Source organism: Simochromis diagramma, unplaced genomic scaffold, assembly GCF_900408965.1.
Source record: "Simochromis diagramma unplaced genomic scaffold, fSimDia1.1 OVJJ01000421.1, whole genome shotgun sequence".
NCBI classification, from domain to species: domain Eukaryota; kingdom Metazoa; phylum Chordata; class Actinopteri; order Cichliformes; family Cichlidae; genus Simochromis; species Simochromis diagramma.
The window spans coordinates 9,681,284-9,696,235 of NW_024387250.1; the positions used below are offsets into that span (position 1 = coordinate 9,681,284).

The window sequence follows — 14,952 nt, forward strand, 5'->3', positions numbered from 1 at the left end:
GGTATCATTAGTGTTGGTCGGTCACGTGATGCCTTCATCCCCCCCCCCCCCCCAAAAAAAAAAATCCCATCACACACACACACACTGCAGAAGGACAGTTGATCATCTTATTTATTGTAACGTAGTTTATTGTAGAAAAGAAAAAAGCATTGTTTTTTCCATTTAAAGCATAAACAACATAAACTTGTTTTTAGGACATATAAATAAAATGCCTCTTTCTTAAAAAAAAAACCCAACACATTATATACACTGAAAGCATTGGTCACACTCTTCCAAACCTACTCTAAAGAATCACTATTTGACTCCGTTATGGGAAAATGTAGTGCTTGTTTCCCCCCCTCACATAACAATAAGACAATGAGGATTAAATCCAGGAAAAACACATAAATATAAAATTAATGTTATGCAGTATCGGGGTGTATGCACCTCTCTGTAAGTGTACCCATGCATGTGTGCACACTACATTTTGCAACAATGAGTGATAAACAGTGGCATTTAGGCAGATCAGCAACATGTGATAATGTACTGCATAGACTGCAAGTAACTAAAACCACTTCTGGATCTTTACACAGCTTACAGGAAATAAAGTGTTTATTTTTCCACCAAAAAAACCCCACAATCCTAGATTATGGTCATAATTTTCAATTCTTTGGAGTGTTTCCCAGGGAAAGCTCAGCCTGAACATAAACTGACTTGTCAGAAAAGACAAACATCTCTGATGCAGTTTAGTATTTTCTAAGGTTCATTCAGAGTGCAAACAAAGGGGCTCAAGTGTTTCTCAAAACCATCCAACAAAACCTTATGAACATGTCACCTTGGCACCTTAATGCCAATACAGTCCAGGAGTTTGACATTAACCAAAACAGTCTCTGAAACTGACTAACAAGTGGAGAGCGAGAGGAAAGAAAAAACACAAGTCAGTGTTTATAGAAAGGAGGTGAGCCATTTAGACTCTTTGTATCCATGTGTATCCATCATCACGCTGTGATCTGCAGCAGAGTTCTTTAGTCCTGGGTGTTTCACAAGGAGGGGAAGAGAGGGCCACGAAGGTGATGAGGACAATCATTCAGATTCACTTAGGCCACAAGGTCGCCTCCACTCCTGGCCTCTTTCATGAATCCACTTGTTTGATACTGATGATGGAAAGAAAAATACACAGATAGATTAATCATAAGCCCAGTCTTACACACACACACTCACACATTTAAATATGTAAAACATCTGTAAAATCACAATTATTTTGGCCAGTGTAGTAACATTATTAATCAAGCAGTGATTGACACTAAAATGTCTTTTTCAGACTTTTTAAATGGCATTGTCTTAATTGTTAAATATAATTGTAATGTTTAAAAATGTAAATAGAGTTGAGGGAGTTGGAGGACACAGGCTCAACGGAAGTTGGGCCTTGTGTTGGTGTCTCAAAATCATCCAAAATCCCCAAGTCCTCAAATCAAGCACTATTCTTTTATACAATGCTTACTCAGGTAGACGGCTTTATAGCCAACAAGAGCAATCAAACTCACCCCACTTGTTGCCCACCAACACTGGGCAAGCTGCATGTCGAGTGCTGTAGTCTCCCTCCCCGCTGGCAAACAGATTGTACCAGAACACTGCAGTACCCTGGAAAACAAACAGGCACCAGTGGTTAAGTAGTTCGCACATCATCTCAGAGAGCCAAGACTTGGTTTCCTAAAGTACTTGCAACAGATTTCTCAGAAGTGAAATGATAAATAAAGCAAAATTTAAATACATGTGTTCTCTTGCTATACTGGGACTGTTAAAATGGCAGTTAAAAACATTATAAGAGCATGGGGGCACATGAAAGAATCCTTTTATGAACAAATTGGCAGTTATTTCCGCTAAATGAGCTTATATTGGATGAAAACGCTCCTTTACCATTAATAAAATGTGTTTTGGAGAGAAAAAGTGCTTGAATAAGTATATTTTTCTCTGTTATTATGTACGGTGTGTACTTTATTATGGACATCTGTGACCTTTTTTACAAAATCCTTCAGTTTGTTACATAATAGGATTAGCTGGAAAATCAATATTAATGGACATTTATAAGAGGAGTAATATCAACATTTACCTTTTGAGGCCAAACTGCTGCACCAACATCTGGGAATACTGTGGCTCCACCTGCTGCTACGTCACTCATCTACAACAGAGACAGAAGAAAAATCCAGCAGTGTAATTTAAACAACTTATATGAGATCCTTAGTTTCATATAAAATGAAGTTGAAGATAGAATAGTTCTTGTGTGTAGCATGCAGATTTAATTAACTTTTGTAAAGTAAACACTGTTAATGTGTTTAATCTTATGTTCAATGTATTATTTATTCTGAAGTAGCTGTTAAATTAGCTGCTACAGTATGTGGTTTCTCTGGATAACAGATCAATAACAGATCATTATTTATTTTGCTTCCCAGTGTGTCTAAGTTGGTGTGATCAGCCAAGACTTAAGTTTCCATTTGTTTCCTGCATGCTGAGTCAATTCCTGCTCAGTTGTGTTTGGTTTTGTTTAAGCAGTTAGTTCATTTTATTAGTCCATTTTTTAATTTCTGAGTCTGATTTGAGTTCAGATTATTTGACCTCTTTTGCTGAGGTTCCTAGAACTTATTTCAAATATAATTTTTGTAAATAGTTTTGTGCATTTTTTGAGTAAAATAAAATCCTCCTGTTTCCAAATTTACCCGTGTTCCTCATTACTTAACAAGCATGGCCCCTCACTCATGTAAATGCTTTGTGACACTGTTTCAAGGTGAGGAGTCACATGACTTTCCGATTAAGTAATAATATTGAACGTACTGTATTTGAATTGAGAATTTAGATGCTATTGTTTCTCTTATCACATCAGCAGAGTAAATTTTGTCCTATCACAGCAAAGACACTAAAGCCCATAGTCACAGATGACAGCTAGCCCTCGATACTATGCTAGCCCTTTGCTAGCACTATGTGCAGTGACAGGGTTCATTCTTAATTTGTATACTGAAACTTAATAAGATAGTTTTCTCAGTATTATCAAATATGCAGACTTATAAGTCAACAATGTCTACTTTAATTATAACAATGACTGTGTCACTGACTGCTAAATTAATTTCAGTACCAGCATAGGCAATTAGTATAGTAAAAATCAAACTTCAATAAATAAAAGAAGGTTAATGCTGGTCCAAAGGGGTGATCACTCACATAGAAAAGCCACGTTGCAATACGATTCCCAGTTCCCAGTTCTTTAAAGGCATCTGGCTCATCTTTCTGTACGGAGATAACCAATACCATGTTAAACATCCTACCACATTAATGCAGCAGTACATTAACTGTGGCAAACTGAAAAAGAACGTACCCTTCCAAAGTCAAAGTGAGGTTCGTATTGACCTCCAACACCATAATTTGCAACCTGCAGACAAATACATGTAAAAAAAAATCAGTTTCTAACAGAGGAAACAGGGGAACTTGTTTGCTTCATATTTGCTTTGGTGGTCATGTACAGTTTTTTGTTGGTTTTGAAATAACTTTTTTACCTGTAACTCTTCTGCAGTGTCCACTTCAAGCCCGGTGACACCTTCAATTCTGTCATTGATCATTTCAATCATTGGATCATCATATTCAGTGAGCCAAGCACTAGAATATAGAAGGGAACACAGAGAAACTGAGAATGAAACCGCATGGGAAACATATTTTAGTAATGCACACATTTTATCCAGTAGATCAGCGGTCCCCAATCTTTTTTGCGCCACGGACCAGTTTATGCCCGATAATATTTTCACGGACCGGATAAATACAACAAAATAAAACTAGTACCGGTACCGAAAAAAAGAAGATTTATTCATAACACACGTGAAAAGACCCAGGAAAACCGAGTTAAAGATAAAAACGATAACAAAATAATGCTGAAAACCGATAAAAACCCTGAAAACCATACATTTCACACCTGAGCCTCTACTCTCGCGGCCCGGTACCAAACGACTCACGGACCGGTAACGGTCCGAGGCCCGGGGGTTGGGGACCGCTGCACGAGATGGTAGTAAAATTTTCTCCTGTAAAAAGTGTCCGAGAGGCATGCTACGCAGGAAACTTGGAATCAAAAGCCAACAAAAACCAACGTGAGTTTGTAATGTGAGTGATAGAGAAGCGAAGTAGAGGTGCAAAGGGAATGGAAAACGGGAACAATATCCAGCTTTACAATATCTAATGAATATCTTTGAAGATATTTCTATAGTGTGGTTTAGGACTAGATAAAATATTTTTTTCTGGCCATAATATCCACTAAAAACAAAATAAAAATGTCCATCCTCTTAACACGAACTTGCAGTTGCCATTATATGAGAGACAATTCCAACACACTCTAATGTGGGTTGAGGAAAACAAGTTTTTTTAAGACGTTACAAAGGCAGTGAGATGATTCTTCGCCCATATAGCTTCTTCATCATGTTTTTAAGAATGCCTGCAGATCAGCATTAACACGTGTGTCTGTGTGTGTCATCTTTTTTCATTCAGTTTGTACTGATAGGTCATATTTTATAAATGGATATTGAATGAAGCATGAGCCAGTGGATTATTTCCTTAAGTCTCTTGCAGTCGTTTAAATTGAGTTCAAACTGTTCTGATTTCTTCCATCTGTCTGTTACCTCAAGTTCACTCAAGTTAGAAAGACGTGCCGGCTGTCATGCACGCATACAAAACTTCAAAAGAAACACCACACCCTGACACCCACACACATTAATTACCAACTGCAGTAAAACCAAAGAAAGCATGGGGTTTTGGTGGGCTGCTAACGTGCTATTTTTAGGATGGGATTTATATTTGAATTTAAAACAGTGAGCAAGGCATCTATAAAAATTGAACGGTCATTTATCTGCACTACATAGGCCTTTGATGTTTCACAATGTCTCTTTTTTAAAACAGAACTTATACAAAATGTAGAACTACAGAAAAATGGCCTTGTATTGGAAAGTTCCAACCAATGCTATGGGACATAAAAATCCAGCACGGGAAAACTCAGGTAGCCTGGTATAGATATGAAGTCAAATGAGCAGGGGAAGGGAGAGAGTCCTTCCAAGTGATCTTTGACCCCTTACCTCACAGGGATTTTCCTTGAATGGGGTTCAGTCACCACAGCTCCCGTTAACTACAGCATTTCCAACAGCAGGACACGTAGAAGCAGGAAGAGCAGTATCAAAGAAGGAAGGAAAATGGACTGCGGAAGCACACATGCACAAGGACGGACAAAACATAATAAGGGGAAAAAGAGGGAAAGAAAAGGCAGCTCACAAAAGAAATAATGTTAGTATCAACTAGTAAAAGAGTAATATCTTTCCCCTCTGCTACCTTCATGTGTTACCTCTGTGGAGCAGACACTTGAGCAGAAACAGACCCATAAAAAGGTCCTCAAAAAAAGAGTTGGATAATGCAACTCTTCCACAAATAGCTACATATTCAGTCGCGTTAGTAATTTAGCATTTCCCTTTCATTTAGGATTATTTGGGGGAAAAAAGCTACAGATGTTTCTTTATTTTTAGAAAACGTATTTTCAGCAGGAGAGAGTGCTTCAGCTCAAGAGCCTTTAGGATGGCCTTTATGAGGGGCAGAAACATGCAGCTGTGATCAGACGGGAGTACAGAAGAAGACGTGAGCTCAGTTATTAAAGGGGAAAATAAGATTTTCTCCTCCTCATCATCATGCTCTGTCTTACCTTTTACTGATCCTGTAAGAAGCTGTCTCCAGCACTCCTGTGATGGGGTTGGAGATGGTTGCCCTGCGTAGCTGTGAAGCACACACAGATAAACACATAAAGATGTTAAAGTATGCGTTGCTAATAACAGCTTTGACCTCCCATCCTTTGCCATCCCAAACCACCTATGAAATCCTAAAATCTGAACTGCTTACTCGTGGTTTTGCCAGCTGCTTGATTCTCTCAATTTCTGCATCAGAGATGATGTCAAGGTAGCGAACAATGTAGGGGCGGTCCCACTCATCCTGCTGTTTGACGGGCGCCAGCAGTAAACTGGGGTTACGATTGTTATCGTAGTAACGACAGAACAACCTGCTCTGCCTACGAGGCGTCTGATTTAGAGAAAAGAAAAGAGCACACAAAAAGTTAAAACTGAGCTGCAGTATGCAAGTTATAAATTGCTTTCAGCTCTTCCTCACCATTTTGATACCCTCTCCACGGCAAAGCATCTCATATTTCTCCCTTTCTGGGATCAGAGAGAAAGCCTTTTTGGACTTCTTCTGCTCCTTCTTCTTCTTTTCAGCTGTTTCTCTTTTCTCGCGCTCCTTCTGTTTTGGAGCTTCTTCCTCTGCAGCCTTTTTTTGCTTCTCCAACTGAAACTCAAAGTACTTCAGGTTGCTCTTGCCACGCGGGTGCTCTGGGTCTACGTGTGAAAAACCAGGAGAAAACATCAGTGGTGATTACAAGCAGCAATGCAAACTAAAACTGTCACAATGCCAACCATCACAACAACATCGCTTCTAACATGACAAATATATGCCATCAGTCAGTAATGATGACTTCAACTCAGATGGAGGACTACTGTCAAAAGCTGCAGTCTGAGACATTGCAATCCATTGGGACAATGTCCTTCGGGTGCTTTGGCACCCTTTTAGCAGGACATGGCCCAGGAAGCAACATAACTTTCAAAATAACAGCAAGGGGACTGTTTACTACTGCTAAACTGATAGCTGACAGTGTCACTTTCTTGGACAGAAGAAAACAGCAGTACAAATGGTCGCTATAGTTACTACAGAATATGAAAGTATAAATATTTCTACTAAAAAGTAGCTCAATGCTTTAAAGTGGCTTTGTGTGCAACTTCTCATACTAGTAGTCTCTGAAGAAAAGGGTGGGTGTGCGAACATAAGCAAGTCACAGACCTAAAAACTGTTTGTGTGTGTGTGTAGCTGGTTATAGTCCTTTGAATTGGTGCACTGATTGGCAAAGAGGTGTGATGGAGACAGCGGCTCGGGTAAGGAAGCTATTTCGCACTCTATTGGTTTTGAGCTTTGATTGTTTTAAATCCTTCTGCTAGTTCATAACGCACTCAGTGATTTGCCCCCCCCCCCCCCCCCCACACACACACACACAAGTACATCTCTCACTTGCTGGGTGTCTATAACCCAATAAGACCTCTCAAGTCATCAGGTGCAGATCTTTTAACTGTCCCCAGAATTCGATCTAAGTGTGCTGAGGGTGCTTTCAGTTTCTGTTGCTCTGTTCTTTGGAACAAGCTTCCTACTCCTCTGAGGTCAATTACAATCATGTCTACATTCAAAAACAAACTTAACTTAACATAAAACCTTTATTTTTCTCACACACTTACACTTAATAACACTTTTGTGTACGTGCTTGTCTGTGTGTATGTTACCATGCATGTTATTCCTTTGTACAGTTTAGTTTTTTTGTTTTTACAAGCCTTAAGGCATTGCAGACTTACATGGGTTTTTAATGTTTTTATATTTTATGTTAAGCACACTGAGTTTATGTGTAAAATATAATATAAATATATAAATATAATATAATAAAAATATCAATAAAATTGACATTAACACTGCTTTGGAAAGTCTGGCAGTGGTTTAAACTGTACCTGGACACACTGAAATCCTCTCTTATTCCTGTTAAATCAGTAATGTCAATAAATAAAAAGGGACAAATGACACATAAGTCTCTAAAAAAAAGCAATACCCGGTCATTTTTAAAAAATAGATTTCACCGCTCTGTGAATTGTGCTATACAGATAACTGTTTTGCTGGTACAAACAGCAGCGTTTTGAGACAAGAATCCACAGATTTGTTACAGCACAGATGTTATGCCCCAACATAGCAACTGCCTGAACTGTTTATGTCTGTCTGGCTCGGAAATGTTGACCTGTGCCTCACCTCTGTTTAGTCTGTCCTTCAGTCTAAACTTTGCTGCTTAAAATACCCAACAATAATTTATTTTGTTTGGCCAAATTAAAGCAAGTTCCACACTATTACAGTCTTACTTCTTAATTCTTTAGAATATGAAGAGACTCACCCAGTTCAATCAACCTCTTTGTATACTCCATTGCACGCTCCATCTCCCCCTGCTGGTAAATGGCGTAGCTGAGGTAGTCGATCACTGTCACCTTATCTAAAGTGGACTCCTCTCCCTCATCGAGCTGTTTCAGGGCCTGGGCCATCCACAGCTCTGTGTGGTAGTAATCGGCATCGGAGTAGGCAATTTTCCCCAGCTCAAAACAGTCCTCTGCTGTCATGTGGCTCTTGTATTTCACTCCTAGTTAGGAGTACACACAGGAGGGGGGGAAAAGAAATCAGAAAACAATCAAACCCTTCCCCCAAGAAACTCACATCGTCTGACATTTATTGTGACTTTCGTGGCAGTCACTTTGTCTTTATATCTGTACATTTGAATCCTTAATGAACAAATAGGCCCATGGGCATGTGAACTCATGCCATTTATTTGTGACATGCAACTGTTCGGAGGATTTTACCAGGTAAGTTTCCCGTAGAGATTGTGTTGGCATCAAGTCTGTAAGTGTCTTGTAACCGGATGAGAGCTTTGGCAGCTCCGGTCTGGTCCTCGTCATTTGGGAAGTGCTGTCTCTGGATGGTCAGGTTGGAAATAAATCCTGAGAAAAATGGCACGATAAAGTATTCTATGTGAGGGCACATTAATCACTCAAAGTGACATTTAACACTTTCTCTTAAAATTTCATGAGGTGAACAGTTAGATGGGAGTTTCATCCATCCACATACACCTAAAACAAACAAGTCAATGTTTTAGTGTACTTCTGTGTTGCACTTTTTCTGCAAGTTTTTACCACTCATTTATAAAACCAAATATTACAGTGTTATTATTTGAACCCGGGCTTTACTGTTCATACCTCCAGTGGTGTCACGGAGCACAAGACTCTCCAGGTCCCCCCACTCTGTGTTCAACCTCTTCATCAGTTTGAAGGCATTCACAGGGTGTCCCAGAAAGCCTTCAGGGTCCTGCGTGGCAGTAACTGTCAAGGAATCCAATTTTTCAGCCCACCTATCACAAAAAAGGTAATATGGATTAAAGTGTGTTGATTACACTTGTAAGCAAGCTACCTATTATTACGGCTGTCATATATAATATTTATGGAGTTTTAGGAAAGCAACTTCAGAAATTAAACATGGAGCTAACCACAATGTTTATAGACACTTACAAATTATTTTTTTAAATGAAGTTGTATATGTATATATTATCAATTATCAAGCTATATTATCAGTCATTATCAATCAATATTATCATCCAAATCCAATAAGCAACAATAAACCTGTCAGAATTAAATCCTCGTTTACTGCTGACTCGGCTCTGTAACGTGTCCTAAAGCATCACGGATCACAGGTCCTAACTTCATCCAGTGAATGAGGGTCAGGTTAGGGTTGATCTTTTCATACAGGAGTGTGGCTTCTCCACACAGCAGCTGTACCAGTTGCAACACCAACTAACTGTGCAGGTAACATTAATTCAGAGACCCACTCCTGCATATCAAAGTTTTCTAACTGTGCGATGTGAGTCAGCTGCCCCGGTACATAACTGTAGTTAAGAAAGTTGAAATAAGAAGCTGCATATCTCATCTTTGTAGGGGATTCTGATGGAAATGATCAGGCATGTGGTTAACACAGTTGGAATGTTTCTGCGCTCTGTATCCTTTTTATTTCTCTCTATTTTAGCTAGCGATTGCGGTGCTTGGTTGACTCTGGCACTGGGATAAAAATAATTTAGCAGATGCAAGGACATGACGACGAGAAGGGAGAAATGCCCCCAGCAGCAAATCACACCCAGGAGTTGACAAACTCACCGTTTGATCTGCTCTAGTTTGCTCTCTTCTGCTCTGATGTAGTCCTTCAAAGAGGTGACGAGATCTTTTTCTGTGTACAACAGATCTGTCATCTGGCCTGAAAGAAACAAACACATATTAATTGCAAACACTGAAATGATAAACTATACTAATCTTATAAAATTAGTACGAGCTTTAAAATTTCTTGGCCTTGTGTGTGTGTAGTAACATAACACAAGTCTTTTACCTGTAGACGTGAAGAAGTCAGCGTGGGCTGAGAGCGACTGCAGGCAGCTCAGCAGCAATAAACAACAACACGGCAGCTCCATTCTGATAAAGAGTGAGAGAAGAGCATTAAATTAATAAAACATGCAGATTAAAAGAGTCAGTGAACGACCTACCTATTTTGAAAAAAATAAAAACTGTAAAATAGTCAGATAGTCAGATATCTATTCATATTAATGTACAGAATTCACCTGCTTGCTGCTACTACTGCACATTCACCCAGTGTATATACTATATGTGTGTGTATATATATATATATATATATATATATATATATAAAATGTTCTTCCTCTACCCCCCCCCCCCCCAATTTTTGCACATGTCGAGGAGCGTGTCAGGCTACATTTCACTGTGTGTTATACTTGTATAACTATGCATGTGACAAATAATAAAGAACCTTGAGAACCTTGAACCTTGAAGACATTTTAATTTCTATGATAAGGTATCACCATAATCCAATTGATTCTAGTCATATAATTAAAGAGCTAAACCAGACACACTACTAAAATATGTCTGGTTTAGCTTTGAGGCTGGCGGTTAGGCCTGGGACAGGCAGCACTGTGATCTTTTGTTTCTTGAAGCCACAAATTACAGGAGAATGCATGACTCCATTGTGCATTCTCACATGCACTTCTTTATACTTCAAATAGTATAAAGAAGTACCACGCAAATTTTACTGTGGTGCTAATTTTTTTTCTTACCCACATAACAGAAATTCAGAGCAAATGTGCAAGAATTTTACTTTTAAATATTCTGGGATGTCCACAACATGCCACATGCCATGATCGACATCAAAATTAGATCACTTATTTATTTCAAGAATGTACTAAAAAATTCCAAACTACTAAGACTGTAAATATACCCAAACCGAACCATGTTGGCCAGTGGCACATCACATTTTGGCTTTTTGTTTTTCAAAAGAAAAATAGCAAGAGAGCAGACTTGGACAAACGTTTTGGAAAGAAATTAAGCCAAAAGAATCAAGACCAAAAATCCCCCACATTATAAAACGCCTGCTGCTTGACCAAGTGAGATGGTTTGTTATAAATATAGTGTAAACACAAATACACACACACACACACACCCATAAGCGCACAGGCAAAATGAAGATCATGAAGCGTCCATAAACTATTCAGTGTAAGCCAGCAGCAGGCTGAGGCAGGTTCGACTCTGCCACAAGGGCAAGTCTTGAATGAGAATAAAAAATAGAGTGACTTCATATGAGATTTCAATTTAGGTCAGCAGAAGGAAGCAGAGAGGGTGGAAAAAAAATCTGAAGCAAGACACAACTTACCATTATCCTCTACTGCTACCAAGCTACTTCTGCAACTGCATAATGTGTGCTGCCACTTAAAAGCCATAAACAGCCTCTTACACTTTCTGATTTCCAAGATAAAAGTTTTGAAGAATGCAATTATTGTACCCAGTGTAATGATAGGGTAATTACTACAATTTTCTTTCACACTCAGTTAAGTGTGATGCAAAAATGATAGCTGTATATTGAACATTTCTAATTTCAAACCAAGTGTTCTGGTCATGCCACACATGGAAGTGAAAGGAGGTGATTGTGTTAATAAGCATGTTGGTACATCCCATATTTAAAAAAAACTAAGAATAAAAACAAAGTCTTGCTGACCTAGAAACCAGTTCATGTGTAATCTAAAAGGCAACTCCTTTTGGTTGGACCACAGGGTTCGCGTTTCCTCAAAAGTATCCACCCTTAAAAATTCCTTGGATGGATATAAATCCATAAAGTCATGTGATAAAGCAATTTGCTAGTTTACTTGCCTTTATCCTGTCATGTCACTTGTACCACTCCCTGCTTTCCTAATCAACTTTCAGCTATAGGGCTGTAAACGTTGTACCAGGCAGCAGCAGCAGCCACAATGAGAGTGAAATAAGTGTTAAAAAAAGTGTTAAAAGAAAGAGCTCGAAATCCTTAGACATCTAGAATTAGATTTTGGTGCATATTTAGTACCTTAAAAACAAAAACAAAAAACCCCAAAAACCTCTAAAACTTATTTACCTGTTATGATGAGAATATAACTAATCCATAGTATACATAAGGAATATTTAAGATAAATACAGGGGGGGAAACGTAATGAAACAAACAACACCCAGACAAAAAAGCACAATTTTAATAGCCTAACTGGCTTCGCAATACGTTATGCCAAGTTTAAACCTGCTCCTGACAAAAACAATTTTATTTTTGAGAGTCTGCCCTGAGAAACTTCCTTCATCGCACAAAATGTCTCCAAGTTTTCCAGCTATGGAGTCAGATAGCACAGGACGTGCATGGAAGAGGACTGCCACGTCTTCGCCCCTCCCTCCTGTGTGAGGATTGCACACTGCCCGATGGAGTCTGATATTACCTGCAAAACTCAGTCAATGAAAGCTGCAGACTGAACTGCAGCAGGAAGGCTTTTACTTCTTGGTTGGTGTTGTTTTGGGGAGGAAGTTACATATAAACAAAGCTTGTAGCTCGATATGACATTTTATCTCCTTGTCACTATGAAATATGACAGACTAAATGTGAAAAATGTTTGCCATTAACAAATAAAATGTATAGAGGCTGTTAAATGAGGCATAAAGCAATATGACGGCAGAAGCATCCCACGCTGCATTGCGCTGGAATGCCGGAAAACTAAAGCTAGCTAAAGTTTCACAGGGAAAAGCCAGGTTACGTTTTCTTTTCTTGCTATTTTCTAGTTTAACTAACTGGTTCAGGTCATCTCATTGCCTCCTGCTTAGTTTAGTAGTATAATCTTTGTTTTGACCCACAACACAGAAACCGAAAACCTGGCTTACTTTTGTTCTACTTTTCATTGCCGCTAGCTCAAAGCTCGCACAGCAAATCAGTTGGCAGCAACAACGGTTGCTGTTGGTAACAGCGACAAACACTGTGAAAAGATGTAATCTGTAAACTGGTGACTATCTGAAATGTAAACACATTTTCTAGATAAGCCTACATTTCTTATCTCACTCAAGGGGTCGATAGTCACCTAATCGAGAGAATCCTGTAGCAGAAGCCGTCGGGGTCTCTCCCTGAAGCCCACACCGATTCAGTGAAGTTAACGATCTGAAGTTGGAGACTCGGTCCGGTGGCTCTTCCTGTCTGTGATGATTCGGTGCACTATTGGCTATCTGGTGGTTCGGGCTGTATTTCTAAAAGGATGGGGCTGGATGCTACGTGCAGACTCACATGCATACACTCTCTGCTTCTGAAAACTTAGGGGGCTGTCGTTTGTAAATTGTTAGGGGAGGTGCCTGTAATAGTGTTGACCCGTACCGACACGACCGAAGATGAGTATTTTGGTGTTTAATGGGGAAATCGTTCCAGTGAGGTCACATGCCACGTGTTAAAAGACTGCCGATAGATATTTTCTTTCTCCTCTTTCTCTAAAACCTATGTGCTCAACTTTGCATGTATGCATCTGCACTCCGGGCCCATCATCTCCATTCAACAGATGTTTTGTGTAGTTTTGTAACGTTTACATTGAACGAACAGACATTTTTCATCATCTTCCTCCCACATTCCAGAAAATTATTCTTACTAGCTTCACAAAAAGAAAAAAAAAGTGTGGGATGGTAGGGAGTGAATTCCTTCTGCATTCAGCTGAATTCAACAGGGTGGAGCTACGTCTGTCTGTCTGTCTGTCTCTGTGTGTGTGTGTGTGTGTGTGTGTGTGTGTGTGTGTGTGTGTGTGTGTGTGTGTGTGTGTGCGCGCGCGCGCAGAGGGGCAAATTGTTAACTGCATTATGTCTCAACTGAAATGCCCAGTGTAAACACTACAGACTGTATATGTCTGTGATAAACACTGGCTATTTGCAAGCCTTTGTCATCTTAGATATCCACATGAGCAACCTGCAAAACAGGTGGTATGTCTCTCAGTATCAGCACATCATTACATCACTGAGTGAAACTGAAGATAATAAACCTTTCTTATGTAAAGTTAAATAAAATTTCCTTATTAATGTACATGTTCTATCAACTGTCACCAAGCAAAATGTCATAAGTGTTATACTGAGGCTTACAGAGGTTACAAATTCAACATCTGTATAATCTGAAATATGACATCTTAGAGTGAGGACTTGGATAGTGAACCGAGATCGAGTGTTTTCCCTGCAGCTTCTCAGTCTCCACTTAAGAAGAAAAAAAAGTATACTGCTTTCCGTTCCCATTTTTCCCGCAGTCATCAACAGATGTCGTCCAAGGCGGTAAGTCTGCTCCCAAACAGCTGCTCCTCATAAGTCAGTATCTGACGCAGGAAGTTCACATTGGGGGCTGTGCATTCCCTTTTTTCTTTGAAACTGCAGTGGACCAGGCTCAGACATAAGTGCAGTGTTAATGAAGCTGGATGTCAGTGGCAGAGCCTCCACCAGGTTCTAGTAGCATAGTGATTAAAATAGCATTAGGACTGTCGGCAGTGGTGTTGACTACATGTGTGATATCCAGATTCTTGATAATTCGGTAGTCCGAAGCCTGGGAGGCAGAGCTCTGATAGAGAGCTCCCTCCAGGATCGCAGTGGGGGCTTGGCTTTCAGGTTCGTGCAGAGGAAAGGGTAAAGGGCATGTAAAGCTGAGAATTCTCCCAGCATGATGACAAGGTCCATTTCTAAAGCACTGAGCTGTAAAAAAAATCAGGATTAGAGGTCTGGGGAGTCGGCCCTGGCCTTTACACCACCCACTGAAATATGCAGTGAGAAACGTTGAGACAAAAATGCAGATTCAGCTAGATACAGTCAGCATAATTCAAAGAGACAAGCAAGTTTACCTCATCATAAATATATGGCTTTCTTGGTAATTCAATAAGGCTGTAGCTCAAAACAATGGTATCAAAATAAACCTATTCACACTAATTTTACAAATACAGTC

General features: G+C 39.5%; 1 protein-coding gene across 2 annotated transcripts; it reads right to left on the bottom strand.

Moving 5' to 3' along the window:
• Positions 1–93: 93 nt before the first annotated feature.
• On the bottom strand, positions 94–13,301 carry p4ha1b (prolyl 4-hydroxylase, alpha polypeptide I b). Of its 2 annotated transcripts, XM_040001599.1 has the most exons (15): positions 13,079–13,301; positions 10,039–10,121; positions 9,813–9,909; positions 8,865–9,016; positions 8,472–8,609; positions 8,015–8,254; positions 6,151–6,374; positions 5,887–6,063; positions 5,693–5,763; positions 3,522–3,621; positions 3,344–3,397; positions 3,190–3,255; positions 2,090–2,158; positions 1,524–1,620; positions 94–1,133 (listed from the first exon to the last, which is right to left on the bottom strand). In XM_040001599.1, the coding sequence occupies exons 2-15, from the start codon at positions 10,118–10,120 to the stop codon at positions 1,063–1,065; spliced, it is 1,638 nt and encodes a 545-aa protein (XP_039857533.1). In that variant the 5' UTR covers position 10,121; positions 13,079–13,301; the 3' UTR covers positions 94–1,062. The 2 variants fall into 2 exon arrangements, with proteins under 2 accessions (XP_039857533.1, XP_039857534.1); XM_040001600.1 differs by lacking the exon at positions 13,079–13,301 and having other exon boundaries at positions 10,039–10,144.
• Positions 13,302–14,952: the final 1,651 nt, after the last annotated feature.

What these genes read in the sequence shown, in the direction of transcription:
- p4ha1b (XM_040001599.1), bottom strand. Translation starts at nt 10,120, where the DNA reads ATGGAGCTGCCGTGTTGTTGTTTATTGCTGCTGAGCTGCCTGCAGTCG. An exon ending in GCTCCGTGACACCACTGGAG is followed by an intron (nt 8,610 to 8,864) that starts GTATGAACAGTA and finishes CATTTTTCTCAG; the next exon opens with GATTTATTTCCAACCTGACC. An exon ending in AAAGAGGTTGATTGAACTGG is followed by an intron (nt 6,375 to 8,014) that starts GTGAGTCTCTTC and finishes TTTCACACGTAG; the next exon opens with ACCCAGAGCACCCGCGTGGC.